A 17,901-nucleotide genomic window follows, 5' to 3' on the forward strand; every position below is an offset into this window, starting at 1 on the left:
AGCCCTGCAGCTAACCCATTGGCAAGCCCTGGAGGCTCTGCCTCCAAAATCCTGCCTATCCCATGTCCAAACGCCTCTCACCATGTCCACTGCTATTTGCAATTCTGTGTGTGTGGAAATATTTCCACAAAATTGGAATGAGCAGGTCACAGCTGTGCCTGGAGGGAATGGCCGGGGAAATGTGCCCTCGCCTTGCTGTTCTATCCAGGCCCACCCAGCTGAGGATGGGGGACCTGCCACCACTCTCCTGGCAGTTCCAGACTCCTGGGAAGCGGCAGGTGAGGACCCAAGAGTGTTTTCAGCAACCTGGCTGACCTGGTCATCAGTCAGTCCCACCTTGGCCCACGCCTCTACATGGCACAGATCACAGCTCATTCCATCCTGGCATTACACTGGCCTGTGCCCTGCCCTCAGGGTCACATCTGTCTCCCAGGAGCCGTGCAACCCTGGAAAACCCAGGTCTAACAGTCAGGTTCCTCCTCTGTGCATTAACAATGGCGTTGATGCCTGCTTTGCAGGGCACTGGGAGGGGAGAGTGGGGTGTATGCTGGAGAGCTCCCCAAGGGCAAGGCCTGGCTCTGCGTCACTCACTGTCAGATCCTCAGAGCCCGGGGCTGGCCCAGCACGTGGCCACCATTCCCTGAGTTGGATTTCATCCCTCAGTGCTGAAGGCAGGGGATAGAGCTGAGACAGACCCCCTGTGTCCTGTCTTCTTTATCTACATCTTGCTCATCCTTGCCCCTTTCACGTGCACCCGGCAGAGCAGGTTTTCACTGAGCTTGAGCAAAAGTCAAGCTAGAGCAGCTGATGGATATTGAGGCCTAGATTCACTGTCAAAGTGTTTCTCAAACGGTGCTCTCCAGAACACCATGGAAAACTCATTTACTCTATAAGTTTGAAAATCCCTGCCCACCGGTCAACCCTTGTGTATGAGCAATCAGCTCTACCATTCAGCCCAGGTGTGTGTTTGCTGGACCATCTGGAGGAAGCTGAAGAGACATGAGCTGAAGGCAGAGGGTGAGTCCAAGGTGGGATCTTCGGACAGGTACGAGAAGTTAGGCAAAAATGGGATAATTCTAGCCTTAATAACCATAGATAATAGTTCACATTATTATTTAGTTAATAGAATTGTACCCACATTAAATTTCTTAAATTTTTTTAAGAGCTAAAGTCTCACTCTGTCACCCAGGCTGGAGTGCAGTGGTGCAATCATGGCTCACTGCTTCCCGCAACTCATGGGCTCCAGCAATCCTCCTGCCTCAGCCTCCTGACTAGGTGGGACTATAGGCACACACCACCATGCCTGGCTGATTTCTTTGACTTTTCTCTAGAGACGGGGTCTGCCTATGTTTCCCAGGCTGGCCTCAGACTTCTAGACTCAAGTGAACCTGAACCTCCCACCTCAACCTCTCAAATTGCTGGGATTACAGGTGTGAGCCACCACACCTGGCCTAAATTTCTTATGTGCTATGGGACTACAAAACGTCATTATTAGGGGCAGCCGGATGGAAGGTGTAAGAGGTCACTGTAGTGCATTTTCAATATTTCTGTCTAAAATCTAAAATCATTCAACAGGAAACATTTATTTTAAAACGTGAAGGTGGTTATCCTTCCATGAGTTTAAAGTACAAAGGCAGGCTCATGGTGTCATCAGAATTCAGAACGCTGGTCGTGGGGCTGGGGGTGCTGGGAGGGGCTAGGCATGGTTGGCTTTGTGATCTTGGGGCTGGTGTGTTCCATTTCTGAATGTCTCTCGAGCTGCACACTTTCTTAATAAATTTTCATAAGTTTAACAAAAAATAAAACGAGGATGGGAAGCTTGCTTGGGTTGTTAAGCCTTGGGAAATTATCCAGCCACGAGCCCTGGCCCAGATGCTTCTAGAAGCCTGGAGGGAACTGAGAACTTTCCAAGTGGAGGCAGCAGAGGCAAGGCCCTGAGGTGGGAGCGCACTGCTGTTCGTCCCTAGCTCTGAAGGGGGTGCCCTCGTCGGATTCAGTGCTGGGTGCACTGCAGGGCCGGGAAGTCCATGCCCACGTTGTGGCTCAGTGCAGTGAAAGCCAATCTCAACCCTGAAGGGTGTTCAGCCTGCCAGCAGGTGGCCAGCTGGTCCTCTTGGGATATGGCACGGACCCAGCAGCTCTGTTCGAAATCATAATGCGGGAACCAAGGGCCCCCTACATCCAGGTCCGTTGGGAGGCGGGGCATAGAGTTCCACTGCAGGAATCTCCAGGAACCCTGAGGTCCTCCCTGAGCCAGGGCCAGGCTGGGCACACCCTGAGTGCCCACAGGGTAGGTGTCTTCCCGGACAGCCCCACCAGGACAGGGTGTGGAAGAACGAGGTGCCCATGGCGGGGAAGCTGACCAAATGGGCCGCTGGAACCGGGCTGGTGGGCCTGGAGGGGCCTGCCTGTCCCCCTTGCAGAGGGTCTTCCCGCCACGTGAAGCCGGCACAGGCCTGGATGCCGAGGACCCTTGCTTGGGTTTGGCTGAAAGGAAAACAGATGCGGTCAGCGTCTCCAGTGAGCCCATGCAGGCCTTTCCGGGCTGGGCCCCACCTGCCTGCGTCTCTGTAGTCCTCGGGGTCTCTGTGTGGCCCCTGTGGCCTGACACTGAGGACACGCCTGTAGTCTGCTGATCCCAGAGGGAGGGGTGTGTGCTGCCTGGCGTGGGGAAGCTGTCGTGGCATGGCGGGTGGCTCCTGGGACTGCCCCCAGGATTCAGACTGGCTGGAGGCTTCCTGCCACACACCTTTGTCCCAAGGCTGTTGGGCCTGGGATACGGCCCCCAGTCAGAACTCAGGTAGGAGGGGCCTTGGATGTCACCCAGCCCCTTGCCACCTCACGTGGGGACTCATCTCTGCAGTGGGTTTTTGGGCCCGGATGTGGGACACCCTCTGCCCTCCTGGGCTGCCCAGTCCATGCCAGGACTGACCGTTCCCACATCTGGCTGAACTCTTGGCTCTGGCTCTGGGCCCGGGGTCCCACCTGTGCCCTCTCCCTGAATGCTCTGTGGGGGTCAGGGACACCGATTCCCTTGCCTCCCTGGCTCAAGGCTTGTTGTCCTGGCAACCTTGGAGGAGCGTGCATGAGTGAGGGGCCTCTGCTGCTCTCTGAGGCTGTGGGTGCCTGCAGGGAGGGGCGGGGTCCCCCACAAATGGGTCTGGGCCTGTCTAGTAACTTTGAGGGCCCTGTGAGGGGGAGAGCGAGACACCGTGGAAAGTGGGAGGGGGCTTGTTGGAGGGTCTTGCCCACATCCCCCTCCTGCGTGCACAGCACGTCCAGTATACAGGCACTGAGCGCCTGCCCTGAGGACCGGTGGGCCTCCTGTACTTTCTTAGAGTGCAGGAGGAAGAGGAGGAAGAAAAGGTGAAGAGGAAGGCCCAGGTAGTAGGGTTGCGGGTCCCGGGCACTCCCCTACTATTGACTACCCCAGAGGGTGACATGGGAGGGGAAATGGCACTGGAGCCCACCTGGGCGTGGCAGGTCCCCCTGCTTTCTCGTTAGTTTCTTCATAGAGGCCCTAAGATGCTTGAGCACAGTGTCATCATCTCTGGCCCAGGTGTAAACGAACTGGTTCCGAAAACGTGCCCACAGGCCACACCTGGACGTCTTCATGAGGTGCTCTAGGGACAGGGTGGATATCAGGCCAGGAGAGTTACCTGGGAATGGTCACAGCTCATACCCCGTGGCCACTTCAGTCTCCCACTGGGCGGTGCTGGATCCTTTTGTGGCCACCCCAGGCGTCCAGATATACACAGGAGACTGTGGCTAGGGGTGACCTGGGCAGGGAAGTGCGCACCACACTCTGGACTTTCATCTGGGTCATGTGAGGGATGGACTCGGTGTCACAGTGTCCTGCCCAGCCCCCCTGGCCAGACCTCCCTCTGGGCCAGAACTGAGGATCATGAGGACAGTGTGTGGAAGCTGCCCTCGGGCCAGTCGGGGTCTGACCCCAGGGCTCCCCAGGCCCCACTGGGCACACGTAGACTTACTCTGCTGAACCTTAAAGGCAATGCTTGTCATCGGCATCAACACCTGTTCTCCTTCCAGCAAATAGACGTCCCACAGGCGCAGGGTGAGCCCGAGAGAGATCTGTGGGGACAGCAGGTGTGAAAGAACCCGGTCCTTCCAGGCTGGGGCTGGTGGCTTGAGCTGCGCACACTGGGGCTTCAGTCTCCAGAGTCCGTGACCTTCCCCATGAGGGTCGCCTGAGCCCTCCAGGACGCTGGGTCAGACAAGGTCTTGCAGCTCCTCATGGGGGGCACTCATTTGAGTGGGGATGTGGCTCCTGGAGAGAGGGGCTTGCCCAGGGCTTGAGGCTTCCCTGAGCCCTCTCAAGTCGGGTCCTGGCCCAGTCTGCCCATGAGGCTGGGCCTGAGCCCCAGCCATTGCCCTGGGATGACCCCTCTTGGGCAGAGGGTTTTGCTTGTGTGTCCTTTGGGGACCCGCCTGAGCCTCCTGTGGGCCTGGAGTGAGCCAGACCCCCGGGCTGGGGAAGCAGGGCACTGCAGGGCAAGGAGGGTCCCTGAGCCAGGGTCTCCCTATGCCTCCTTACCCCGTCAATCAGTGTCCGGATAAGGCAGCCTAATGAGGAACACTGCCCACATAGACCTTCCTTGTCCTGATGGAAGCAACAGAGGTGCTCAGGCCACTGGGCTGCCCTAAAAACCTCCCTCTTCCAGGGCCTCTGAAGACCCTTCCCCTAGTGCAGAACACTGGGCAGTGTCCAGAGCTCCCCACAACACTGTCACCTTCCCACACTCCCGGTGGACACACTGCCCTTTGCCCTGCTCTGCGGGAGCTGGGCCCCCATCCCTGTGCCTCTGTCTCCTCCAGGAGGAAGAGGAGGAGGAGGAAAGGAAACCAACTCCCAGCCCATGGAGAACCCGACGTCCCAGGTCAGGCCCTGGCTGGGACTCAGCCAGTCACCAGCCCCACGAGGGGCTCCAGCTCCCCTGCTCCTTACAGCCCCACGGGAGGCAGGGCCTCTGGGAAGAGCTGAGGGGACCACAAACTCACCTGATGCCACATGATCTTGGGTTGTGATGTGGGTACCACATGCTCCTGTTGGTCTTGGAGCCCCTGGACTGTCTCACCATTTGGGCTGTGAAATCCTGAGAAGCCCCCAGCCCATCATGAAATCAGAGACTTCCCCCAAGATGTGGAGCCATCAGCTGCAAGAGCTGGGCAGCTGGAGAGGCCCCCAAACCCCAAGGCCTCCCACCCTCCCATCTGGTGACCCCACTATGCGGCCTTTACCCTTGGGAGGTGGGGCGGGAACATTCCCTGGAGCCTGGCTGGAGGTTCCCCTGGAGGCCTCCTGGGCCAGGGTGCAAAAAGGGCAAGCCTGACTTTGAGGCCACGACAGGGCAGCCAGAACTGGGTGGGTGCTGGGCTTCCTGGTCATCTCCTGGAAGTGGGGTCAGGCCAGGGAACAGGGGATGGGGAGACGCTGCCACCTGGGTTTGGTCGGCCCATTCATGGGCACCAATGGCAGCAGGAGCCCGGGCAGCTGGAGGGCAGGAGGACTCTCAGGGAGGGGAGAGTCAGCTGCACAGAATCAGAGCCGGAGGGTGTGGCTCCAGGACACAGAGGGTGGCCACAGGGAGGATGAGATGCCCTCTGCTGATGGGGATGAAAGGCGTCTGATTTGGGCTTTGGGGGTCAGCCGTGGACTCCTGTGGGACCCTCAGCAGAGACATCCTAAAGTCTCCGAACAAGCTGGCGATACAAAGAGGTTGCCTTGGGTGAAAGCTGTGATCACCTGGCCAGGGTGGCCATCCCCAGGTCTGGCTGCGGGAGGTCCCCGGGGCAGCTGTTCACTTACCTTGCAGAGAGTGCCTCTCACTGGCCAGCAGCTGCACCAGTGCCCAGAATGCATCCTCCTCAGGCAGGTAAAGGAGGAACAAGGCAGCGATGTTGCTGAGGTCCCTGCAGTAGCCCACCTCCTGCAAGAGCCAGAGTCACCATGGAAGGACATCACCTGGGAGGGCTGAGGTCACCTGGGAGGACTCATGTCATTGGAGAGGGCAGAGGTGACTGGAGAGGCTTCCTCTGAAGAAGAGGCTTCCTCAGGATGCAAATTCATTTCATGACAAGAGCCAAGTCCATCAGGCACTTCAGCACCTTGTCCAAAATGTCTGCCGATAGCACCATCCTGTGTGCGATGCTGCCAAGCTCCTGGGCTTCGGGGCAGCCCCAGGAGGAGGGCATCATTTCTTGTTCTGAGAAGTGGTGGTCAGGCCCAAGTGACAGCAGGAGTCGAGGCCCTGACTCCTTTGTGTCTCAGCTTGACCCCTTGAGACCACCCCCTTGCTTGGAGGTTTATGCCAGCGGTGAGCTGGAGTCCTACCTCCTATATCCTGGTGGGTCACAAATACTAACTTTAAAAGAAGCAACGACACCCCCACCAGACACCCACTCCTGTGAATATGGAAATACGGCCCGGGAACCTCACTGCCGGGAATACTCACCGGGTTATACTGCGAATATGCCAGGAGGATGTAGAATAGTTCCCGCTGCCTAGGAAACAGATAAAGGGGGCTATGGTTTGGTTTGTGCAGATGCTGTTAGTTTCACTTTGTCTACACAGCCTAACAGCAAATCCTATTTCAGGTTCAGATGATTCACCAGATAAGCAGTGAGCTCTTCAGGGCCTGAGACTGTTGAAGAAATGTTTCAGTAAAATCCACATCTGTGACATGCAAATAGCCCAGTTGTACAGTGACTTGCCTGATCCTTTTCACTGTGAATGATTTTTTTTTTTTTCCAGTTTGCACACACGCCAGTTCAGTCTGTGGGTGTATAGTTCCTCCACAGTTGCAAACCAAGGTGCAGAGTCTCCCGGCCACCACTCCAGCCCCTCCTGGAGCGACTCCTTCATCCTCCAAGTCTCCAGGGTGGCCCCTATGCACCCAGCCTCTCCCCGATCCGTCAGCCCCTGGCCACCCAGACTGCTTCTCAGTCCCTATGGTTTGGCCTTTTCCAGAATGGCCTAGGAATGGGAATCCTACTGTGGTAGCTTATTGGGTCTGGCTTCTTTCCCTTAGCAAAATGCATCTAGGATCCACCCACGTTCGTGCGGGCATCACTGGCTCCTTCCCTTTTCTCACTGGGTCTTCCGTTTGAAGGGAGGACCAGCCTTGCTCTCCCCATTCCCGTGTTCAAGGCCATCCCCGAAGGCTCCGTGTGTGAGTGACGAGGAATCAAGCAGTGAACCTGGCATGCAGGTTTCATGTGGATGTCAGTTTTCAAATCAGTGGGTTCGATATCTGTGACACTTTGGGGACGTGTGGTTCAAGTCCACTGAGCTTTGTGAGCCACTGCCCAACTGGCTGCCAACCTGGCTGTGCCATTTCATGTTCCCAGCAGACCTGGATGAGAGTTTCCAGGACCCTTAATTGCCCCAGCATTTGGTTGCTGTCATCGTTGCCTGGCGGGGCTCATGGGCCCTCTATCCTGCCACCCTCCCGTAGGTCCTACCATGGGTCCCCATGGGTCAGGGAGAGCACCTTTCACCATTGTGCATGATTTTCTTTGCTGTCTTCTGTCTCCTCAGGATCCTCCTGGGTTCTGGCCCCACATGTTCCAGTCTGACCCAGGCCTTAGAACCAGGGAGGTGCTCGGTTCATGGTGCCGGCTGCTCCCTGGGCCAGTAGAGCTCTTGGCAGCTCTGTCATCCCTCCTGGGTGACCCTGGCTTTTGCTCTGGGGAAGCCCCCATCCCTCTCGTTCACTCCATCTCCCCTGGGGCCCTGTGGCTCCTGTAGGCTTACTTGGCTCCATATCTATCCCTGAAGAAGATATGCTTCCTTAAGGTCCCGCTTATGTCCAGGTCGATCTGGTGGATGTGTTCAGATGACCTCTTGCCCTTCTCTTTCATGATCTGTAGGGCAGGGCCAAGAGGAGGAAGCAGCCTCAGAACAGAAGGAAGCCTCCCTGCCCCCAGTGGCAGTCAGCCCACAGTCAGCACTTCGGGAAGAAAGGACAGAAGGAAGGTTTCCTTCTGCAGAAAGCTGCATTTTGGCTTGTTACTGAAGCCAGGGAGGGTCACCAGAGCTGAGTTTGTCTGTGGTGACTGTGTAACCATCTGTGCCCAGGGTGCTCATCTGACCTTTGCCCCCAGCCCCCCAGGGTGGTCTTGACGTTCCCTCCAGCTGGAGACCTGGGCCCCTGACATGGCCTGTCCTGTTTGTTGTGCTCTGGCTGAGCATACCTTGTATTTTCTCGGGTTTTTCAACTTGATTTCCTGAATGTTCAGGAGGACTGACCACACCGGGCCCCGGATGTTCATGGGAATTCCCTTGTACACTCGATCTATGAGCTGTGGGCAGAAAACAATCTGGTGTCCCAGGCCACAGGGTGACCCCAGTGAGGACCAGAGCCCGGGGATTCTGGAAATTGTCGGTTTTGGCCCCATGATTCCTCAGTAGAGGTGACATCAAGTTGGGACAGGGTCTCCCTTCCCAGGACTGCAACAGTGGATGGACACTCAGAGTTGAAACTCTGATCTGAACCTTTTCCTTCCTTCGGGTCACCAGGGCATCCCTAGCCTTGAGCTCTGGGTGGTCCCAGCCCTAGATTCAGCTTCCCTCCCAGCAAGGTGACGCTTGCACGAAAGGCAGGGAATCTGGCGACCAGGCCTGCAGTCCTCCGGGTGAGGACAGTGTGCCACCCACCCTCTGAGAGGCTGATGGTGCCAGGCCACAGCCATGGGTGCCTGTCCCCTGTCTCTGCAGAGAGTGCTTTCGGGGGCCTCTCCCCCCACACATTACTTTTGTACTGTGCTTATACGTCTCCCATTCTCCCAGCATTTTCCTCCACTTGCTCGTCCGTCTCATCTCCCGCCGATTCTGTCAAATGAGGCATGTTGGAGTTAGCGGAGCTGCCAGGCTTCCCAGAGCCACCCGCGGATGCTGGGTCTTGGGCTCTGGAGCCCTGGTGGGACCCAGCTGGAAGGAGCCAGGGAAGGGCAGACCTCAAGGGCTGAGAGCCTTTGAGCAAATGAGCACCACTGGGCTGGCTTTGGGACCCCGGGATGTACCATCCTCAGGCCACAGACACACCAGTCTTAGGTCCCAGCCTCTAGGTGGGGTCCTGACACAAGCACGCAGCCACCCCCAAGCCAGGACTGTGGTTCTCCTTTTGAAAATTTTATCAAACTGCCAAAGTTAACAGCAACCTGGGGTCAGGTCCAGCAGGGACTGCTGCCCCTCCCAGTGACAGCGTGTTGCCCTCACCCACCACCGCCCAGGCCGGCTGCTTCCTCTGCCTCACCGACCACCCGCCCAGTCCCTACGTCCCTGGACCAGCCCCTCCATGCATCAGGCTCTTACCTTCACCTCCTGTGCGGCCAGAGGAGGCAGCTCCGTCTCACTGTAAGGCAACCCAGGCAGAGCTGAGGACCTGCACGGGGCCTGGAGCCGCCCCAGCCCGGGAGCAGACCCCTAGAAAGCACTGGCTCTGTCCCTATCCAGCTCAGGGCTCATCCCAGGAGAAGGCACAGGGAAGGGAGGACAAGGGCCTTCCTGTGGGTCTGACTCCCAGGAGGGGCAGGACCTGGGAGAAGAAGGAGTGCAGGGACAGCCTGGCCGGGGTTACTGGGGCCCCTGGCATGGGAGGTGGTCAGGCTGCCCAGTGGGGCTGCCCACCCTGGACTCCAGGTGGTGCTTTCTGCTGCAGCTGAGAAAGGTTAGCCCTGAGATGGGATGTGGGTCGCCCACGGTGGGCGACCGGGCCCTGACAGGAGTCCCTCAGGGAGTGACCACATCACCCCACCAGGGTCAAGGGAGCCTGCCCTGAGACCTGCCTGGTGTACTCTGGGTGCACCAGGGGCCCATCCCACTTGACAGCCCCAAGGCCCTTGCAGGTTCTGACCTCCCAGCATCCACCTGCCTCTCCCTGCACCCGAGCCACACACCTGCGTTTCAGAAGTGGCACGGCTCATCAGCTCCCTCCCACCCTACCTCCCCAGGGATCCTCTGTCTCTCCATCTTATGATCCCTGAGGGATAGGCTCCTGGCTGGGCTCCTGTTACCTGGTCCCAGATCCCTTCCCAGCACCAGACCCAGGGTCTTTAGCCACAAGCCCTGCTGCCTCCCTGGCCTCACCGTGAGATGCCCAGAATGGGGCCCTGCCCATCTTCTCCCCCATTCTCCTAGGGCTACAGCCTCCATTGTCCCCATGCCTTTTCCCCTCACGGGACAGTGAGGGCTGTAGCTCTAGGGGAATGGGGGAGAACAGGGGCAGGTGGGCCCTCAGAGACCTGCTGGACAACAGCCCCGAGGCTGGGCCAGTTGTCCCCTCACCCTGTGGCCACAACCCTTGGATCTCACTGGGGTTGTCTCCAAGTAGACAGGGCCAGACCCTCAGGCTGCCCCGCTCCTCTTGTGCTCACTTGCCGACAGAACTGCTGAGAGCCCAGGTGCGTGACCTAGCCCAGTCTCCATTCCCACCGGCTCCCTAGATGGGCCCCGCACCTCTGGCCTAACAACAACCTCGGGCTGGACCTGCAGGGGAGCCAGGGAGGAGTTCTGTCCCTGGAAAGGAGGTTGACCCGACCTGGCAAGACATGTCCTGCATCAGAAAGGCCTTTCTAAAAGCAAACCCATCCCTGAGCTGAGACAGGTGCTTTAGGGGTGAGGGGAGTGCAGAGGACTCACTGCAGAATTCCAAAGTGATCAATGTTGCCATAGATTCCAACAGGCACAGGCCCCTTGTCCTCTGGCAGCCCAGCTCGGTGTCCCTGTAGCCCAGAGGGAGCCTTGGTGAGGGGTCCAAGGTAAAGGGTGCAAGGGCCTGGGGGCATTGGCCACCCGTCCCTGCCCTGTGCTCCTAGGGAGCGCAGGACCCTTTGACCAGGGCGCGCTGGGAGAGGCCTCCCTCCAAGAAGCAGACCGACTTGTACCTTTTCGTATTTCATAATGATGTCCTCTCGCTCTTGTGCCCACCAACTGTCCGCGTCCTCTACCGTGTCCATCCTGTGAGACAAAATTATCTAAAGGTTACACTGTACCTGACAGCTTCGGAGAACACCTGAACCGCTCCCGCCGGGCTCCCAGATGCTGGCTGGCTGCGTAAACCCCATTCCACCGCGGCCCCCAGCTAAAAAGGGGCCAGACCCTGTGGCCCACAGCTGCTCAAGTCTCTGGAGTCTCAAGTCCCAAGCAGGGGTGGGCATCTTCCCAAGGACTTGAGTACAGTGGGACCTAGACAAAGAATCCTGTTGTCCCCAAATGCCATGAAATGGGGGCACACCTGCCCCAGCAGGTTGAATGGTTTCCACCTGCCAAGGGTGAAGGGCCCATGATGGGCTATTCCAGGGATGTGGAGGCAGACTGGGCTCAGCGACCAGAGGTCTCTGTACACTCGGCCTCCTGGGATGCTCAGGGCCACAGAGATGCCCCGTTTCCTACAGGGAACAAGATCTCTCCTGACTGCTCGGTTCTACTCCGCTCATCACTTTGGCTACCATGGCCCTTCAGTCTGAACAGTGAATCCACTTTAGGAATAATGCCTGTTGAGCAGGAGGGTGTTCAGTTTGGGGATGAAAAAGATCTATTGTACTCATGGAAACCACGTCTCTCGCAGAGGGACTGTGGAGTCCACCATTCTGAGCTGTCCCTAGAGGAGGAGGCTTCACTTTCCTGGGTCACTGAGGAAGAACAGTGGGTCCTTGGTCCTGGAGAACACCTGGATGGACCGTCCCTCCTGGGAATACTCGGGGCAAAAGGAGGGCGAGGCCTCGAGAGGACCACACAGAGCAAGAAATACCTGGGGAGAACCCTAGTGCCTGGACCCCTTTGAACAGAAGGGAAGATAGTCTCCCCTCAGCCAGCCCTCCAGGGCTCCTTCATTTTCCACAGCTGCCCAAGGGCAGCAGGCTCCCCCGGACAAGGGACCATGTGTGTTCACTGGGGCCCACAGCGATCATCAGGACCCAGCTTAGGGCACAGAGATGTTCTGAGGACCGTCCTGTTCACCCCACCCACAGTGGATCTATACCAGTGGCTCTGCCAGGACCAGGCTCTGCCCCATCGGGATCGGAAACCTGGGCAGATTTGGGATCTAGGGCAGGGAGGTCACAGGGTTCAGGCCTGAATTCCAGCACAGCACACGGCAGGGCTGAGAGCAAAACTCAGGGTCACGTCTGGATTCCCAGGCCGGTTACTGCCTCTCTGACCCCAGACGTCTCATCTGTCGAATGGGTACATTTGAGAACAGCACCCACTCTACGAAGCCACCATGAGGACGAAAGAGCCAATCGTCTACACGGGCAGTGTAGAACAGGCGCCTGGTGAGTGCTCAGGGATGACCCTCCTCGGTAGCTGCCCCACAGATGCCAACACCGCCCACACCGTAGCCACTGTCCCCAAGTCAACCTGGAGGGAAGAGAGCAGGTCACACTCACCTGATTCTGATGAATCAGCTGGCCTGGGTTATGCCTCTCAGGGAGAAAACCTTTGAGTCCACAGAGCTGCTCACAGATACCACCGCCTGTGTGTAACTGCTGTAGAACACTGAGGCAGGCCAGAGAGCGGATAGGTGCTAAGCACCAGTGACATTCTGAGGTCATGGCACGCATCACAATGGGGCCTTGCCCGGGTCAGCAGGGCCCATAGTCAGGGTCCTCCGCTGCCTGAGGCATCAACATGCCTGCCTGCGATGTGTTTGTGCACGTGCGTGCACACGTGTATGTGGGTAAACACGTCTGTACACGTGTGTGTTGCTTCTCTGGCCAGGCCCAGCTGCCCCACTGATGTGTGCACCCAGTTCCTCATCACTGTCACCCCCGAGGCCCAGGGCCAGCACCAGATCATCCATGGGTGCTCCCTAACTTCAGCCCTCCCTGTCCAGGGTGGTGCTGGGATACACATAGGGGTGGAGGGAAGTGACTGCTGCTGTTGGATCTCAGAATACAAAAGCTAATACTATTACCTAATGATCTTTTTAGTGTCTCTAATGGTATCACTTCTTCATTTCTGATATTTTAACTGGGTATTTCTCTCCATGACCCTTGGATATTCTAGCTAGAGGATCCTGTGGGGAAAGTGCCGGGCACACACTAGGGGCTCGCTCTTCTAGACACGTTATCTAAATCCTGGCTCAGCTGTCCTTCCACGCAGGGTCTAGGGGATGCCAAATTCCAGGGTCCAGAAAGAGCTTGGGATAAAATGAAACTTCAAGGGGACAGCTTTGACCTGGGCTGAGTCTGCCTTTGCCATCCAACTGGAGTCTCAAGTCCTGAGGAAGGATGTCCAGATGCCCCAGTGCAGGGTCCTCCCAATCAACACCTGCTCCCCTGTACTCATTAGCAACCTCACCCACCCTACTCTCAAAGCACACTTGGCTCTCGTATCCAGGAGCTCTGCATCTGTGGATTCAGCAACAGCAGATGGAAAATATTCAGAAAATAAATTGGATGGTTATGTTTCTATGGAACATGTGCAGACTTTGTTCATCATTCCCTAAAGAATACAGTATCATGACCATTCATGTGGCATCTGCATTGTATTACACATCATGAATAATCTAGAGATGGTCTAATGTCTACGGGAGGATGTGCATAGCTTATACATAAATACTAGGCCATGTTATATCAGAGACTTGAGCATCCATGGATTTTGGCATTCCCGGGGACCCTAGAACTAATCCTCCATGCATACCAAGGGATGACTGTATATACTCACTCAGGAAGGCTTCTCATTGGAGGAAGGGCCGAGTTCAGGACAGACAGGGACATCATCCCTGGACTGCTGTCCATCCATCCATTCATCCATTGGCACCACCCTCTAGGACTGTCCGAACGACAGCCCTAGCAAGTGGAGACAAGAAAAAAGCCTGGCTCAAATGGTACAGCTTTGAGGTCTTGGAAGCTGTACCAAGACTGGTACTCATACTGGTGATGTTGCACCAGTATGAGAATAGTGGGTCAGTTTCCTCCAGGATCCAGAAAGCGTATCAGGCAGGCTCAGGGAGAGGAAAGGAGCATGGCCTCTCCAGCAGCCACACAGGCTTGCAGTAGGACGGGGCTGGGGCTGGGGCTGGGGCTGCGGCTGGCCTGTTTATCACTTGGGCCTCATGAGGGGAAAAGAAAGAACAGGGGGCAGAGGAGGAGCATGGAGACAGCTGGTTGCCTAAGGAGAAGGCGCCTCAGGGAAGGGTTACTAGTTTGTTTTCACACTGCTATAAAGAAATACTTGAGACTAGGTAATTTATAAAGGAAAGAGGTTTAATTGACTCCCAGTTCAGGGAACCTACAGTCATGGCAGAAGGCGAAGGGGAAGCAGGCACCTTCTCCACAAGACAGCAGGAGGGAGTGAGTGGAGAACCGGGAAGTGCCACACTTTCAAACCATTAGCTCTCCTGAGAACTCCCTCACTATCAGGGGAGCAGCAGGGGGGAAACTGTCCCCAGATCCCATCCCCTCCCACCAGGTTCCTCCCTTGACACAGGAGGATTACAGTTCAGATGAGATTTGGGTGGGGGCACAGAGCCCAACCTGTGAGGGTCTCAGTCTATCTTGCAGCTGCCCTGGGGCTGAGGCTGAGTACAGATCTGCTGGCCCTGCTCTACAGCACGCAGGGACTCTGCCTGTGTGCCACCATCTGCTGCTTCCTGGGGGTGGTGGTTGCTTCCTCAAGAGGAGGGTGGATCTGCTCTCCTGCCCACCCGTCTCCAAGGCTTTAAGGAGCCCTGGCCACGTCCTCCCCGTGTAAGAGCAGGAAACCGGGCTCCTTGCTCTTCTTGCTGCTTGGGTGACAATCCTGGGGTCTTCCATAGGCCCCATCACTGTTCCCGCTTCTAACTGGAGAGTATTTTGGCACATCTTCCTGGTGGAGTCCGGGGCCTCATCCCTATTATTTATTCTATCTTGATAAAGCCAGGTTAAGACATCTGGGCAAGGAGATAGTAGAGCGGCCCCCAGGAAAGGTGGGTGGAGGGCGCTGGCCTTTGGGCTTGCCTGGAGCAGGGTGGGAGGGGGCAAGGTTACCAGGAAGCAGGGCTGTCAGGGCCAAAATCAGGAGGCGGTAATAATGCTGGTGCGGGGACAGGGCTGTGTGGTTGGCTTGGGGTGGGGCATGAGAGCCAAGGTTTGTCAGCACGCAGAGGGGTGGCTGACCCATGGTCTAGGGGCTGTGGAACCCAGTGGTTGCCCTTAGTTCCTGGATCCTGGGAGACTTCTGGAGCCTGGGTGTGGGGCAGCCTAGGGGTGGAGGTGGGACAGACAGGGGTAGGGGTGGGAGAGGAGGCCTTGCATGGCAGGGTGCAGGGTAGGAAACCAGCCAGGGGCCAGTTTGCATTGGCGGCTCCCATCCCCATCCCCACCCCCAAGCCCACCCCTACCCCCACCCTGCTGCAGAGTCGGGCCTGGGCTGCTGTCCTCTGCTTTGGCCTCAGCAGATCACACGATGGAAGCTGGCAGCCCCGTGGGCACCACTCGAGCCAGCTGTGACCTGCGGTTTCTATTTCCTGGAGTGTGGGGTGCCCACCCAGGAGAGCACAGGCACACCGCACACCCCTCATTTTGAGGATGCTGGGAGGTGGGGACCAAGGTCCTGCAGCCCTCTGCTTGCGCTGTGAAAGGTAGCCTAGGAGTCCTGTGTCCACCCATCCACGTGGGGCCCCAGGAGCCTGAACAGTGGCAGGCAGAGAGATGAGGAGGGAGAGAGAAGTGGAAAAGAAGGAAAGAGAAAGAGAGATGGGGAGAAGGAGTGAGGGAGAGAGAGGAAGAGAGATAAGGAAAGAGACAGAGGAGGCTGAGAGGAAAAGGAGCAAGAGATAGGGAGAGAGACACAAAAGGCAAAGAGAGAGACAGGGAGAGATGAGCGTGAGTAGGAGGTCGGGTCACTCTGGATCCCAGTCCCCAGTGAAAACCGTAGGTCGCCATCACCTAACTACGCATGCAATAAAGTCTTCTGCCTGCTGCTTACAGCCCGAGAACCCCTTCTCCGAGAGAATAAAATCTTTGACCATTGCCCTTTCTCACCGGAGTTTGCTTGGGTCTTCTGATGAAGTGTGATGTCTGACCCATCGCCTTCCTGGGCTCAAGGATCCATGAAAAGCCAACGCCTCTTTTGGGGAGGCTCTGCAGTGCCTTCATCTCACTAGGCTCCCCAGGAAGCTTGCGAACTTGGCTTGAGCCCTAAGCAGCCGAGTATGTGCCGGGCCTCTGCTTCTCTCTTTCAGTAAGAGGGAGAACCAAGAAAGAGACTGAAGCATGGTCTGCAGAGAAGGCACTTGTGCAAACATCAGGAGAATGAGGGGCCTGAGTTGTCTTCATTTCTCCTAAAAACACGCATTTCCTCCCAGGCCACCCTAGTGAGGGCATGAAGCACAGCGTGTGTGTGTCTGTGTGTGTGTGCATTTATATGCATGTGTATATATGTGTGTGTGTGTGCGCAGGTATATACATGTAAATGTATTTATGTATGTGCATCTGTGTGCATGTGTGTGTGCAAGTATATGCATGTGTATGTATGTGCGTGTGTGTGTGTGTGTGTGTGTGTGTTGCAGGGCTTTACAGTGGACAGGATGTGGGAGGGCAGCTGCAGCTCCAAGCTGCAAGTCTTTCTGATAGAATGGTTAAGATTCCCTGGACCACAGAAAGAGTGTTTTCATTTGCACCTATTTTTATTAGCATTTAAACCTGTATTCTTCATAGCATGTAAAGCTTATGTTGTTTAACTATTCTTAGAAACATTTACACCAGCGGTCCCCAAACTTTTTGGCACCAGAGAGCAGTTTTCTTGAAGACAATTCTTCCACAGACCTGGGAGAAGGGGAAGGGATGATGCAGAGATGATTCAAGCCCATTACATTTATTGTGTGCTTTATTTCTATGATTATTTCACTGTAATATATAATGAAATAATTACACAACTCACCATAATAAAGAATCAGTGGGAGCCCTGAGCTTGTTTTCCTGTAACTACATGGTTCCATCTGGGGGTGATGGGAGACAGTCACAGATCATCAGGCATTAGGTTCTCATAAGGAGCATGCAATCTAGATGCCTGGCATGCGCAGTTCACAGTAGGGTTCACGCTCCTATGAGAATCTAATGGCACCGCTCATCTGACAGGAGGCAGAGCTCCTGCGGTAATGCGAGGTATGGGAAGTGGCTCTTTCTACAGATGAAGCTTTGCTCCTTGGCTGGCTGCTCACCTCCTGCTGTGCAGCCTGGTTCCTAACAGGTGAGGACCCCTGATTTACCCAGTAAGATAAACACATTTTTATGTCAATTGAAATTATTCACCCTGCACCACCCAAAATTACCTTGCATACCTCACCCACCCAAGGGTCCTGTAGTGCACTTTGGGAGCTGTAGAAAGTAAGCCTGGAGCTCCACTGAGCATTCCATCTCTCCACCATCTGTGGGCTAACAGGCTGTGTTAGTTTCCTAGGGCTGTTTTACAGTACCACAGACTGGGCACCTTCAACAACAGAATGTTACTGTCTCACAGTACTGGAGGCCATGGGTCCAAGATCAAGGTGTCATCAGGGTGGGTCCCCTCTGAGGCTGTGCAGGAAGGCTCTGTTCCAGGCCTGTCTCTTGGCATGTGGGTGGCTGTCTTCTCCCTGTGACTATTGGTTAAGGGTGATTCTGATGAGGGCTGAGAAGAGGAGAGCTGGACAGAATGTCAGTAGCATATGGAGGGGGTTGGGCATTGTGTCTCATGCCTGGAATCTTAGCACTTTGGGAGGCCAAGACGGGAGGATTGTTTGAGGATAAGAGTTCAAGACCATCCTGGCCAACAGTGGGAGACCCAGTCTCTTTAAAAAATAAAAATACAGAAGGGAAAAGTCATTCAGATGAAGTCTCAGATGGCAATGAAGAACACGTTATCGGACATTGGAGGAAAGGTGACGCTTGTCATAAAGTGACAAAGAACTTGGCTGA

At 56.1% G+C, this 17,901-nt stretch overlaps 1 protein-coding gene across 1 annotated transcript; it reads right to left on the minus strand.

Annotated features, from left to right (window-relative positions):
- Nucleotides 1-1,559: 1,559 nt before the first annotated feature.
- On the minus strand, nt 1,560-14,680 carry LOC129017005 (TBC1 domain family member 3G-like). Its single transcript, XM_054456966.2, has 15 exons — nt 13,688-14,680; nt 10,906-10,978; nt 10,661-10,743; nt 9,335-9,374; nt 8,774-8,851; nt 8,215-8,322; nt 7,775-7,884; nt 6,474-6,522; nt 5,828-5,948; nt 5,020-5,114; nt 4,556-4,621; nt 3,993-4,092; nt 3,471-3,623; nt 2,055-2,487; nt 1,560-2,011 (listed from the first exon to the last, which is right to left on the minus strand). The coding sequence occupies exons 1-15, from the start codon at nt 13,771-13,773 to the stop codon at nt 1,879-1,881; spliced, it is 1,728 nt and encodes a 575-aa protein (XP_054312941.2). The 5' UTR covers nt 13,774-14,680; the 3' UTR covers nt 1,560-1,878.
- Nucleotides 14,681-17,901: the final 3,221 nt, after the last annotated feature.

The sequence above is a fragment of the Pongo pygmaeus genome, chromosome 19 (assembly GCF_028885625.2).
Source record: "Pongo pygmaeus isolate AG05252 chromosome 19, NHGRI_mPonPyg2-v2.0_pri, whole genome shotgun sequence".
Lineage (NCBI taxonomy): Eukaryota > Metazoa > Chordata > Mammalia > Primates > Hominidae > Pongo > Pongo pygmaeus.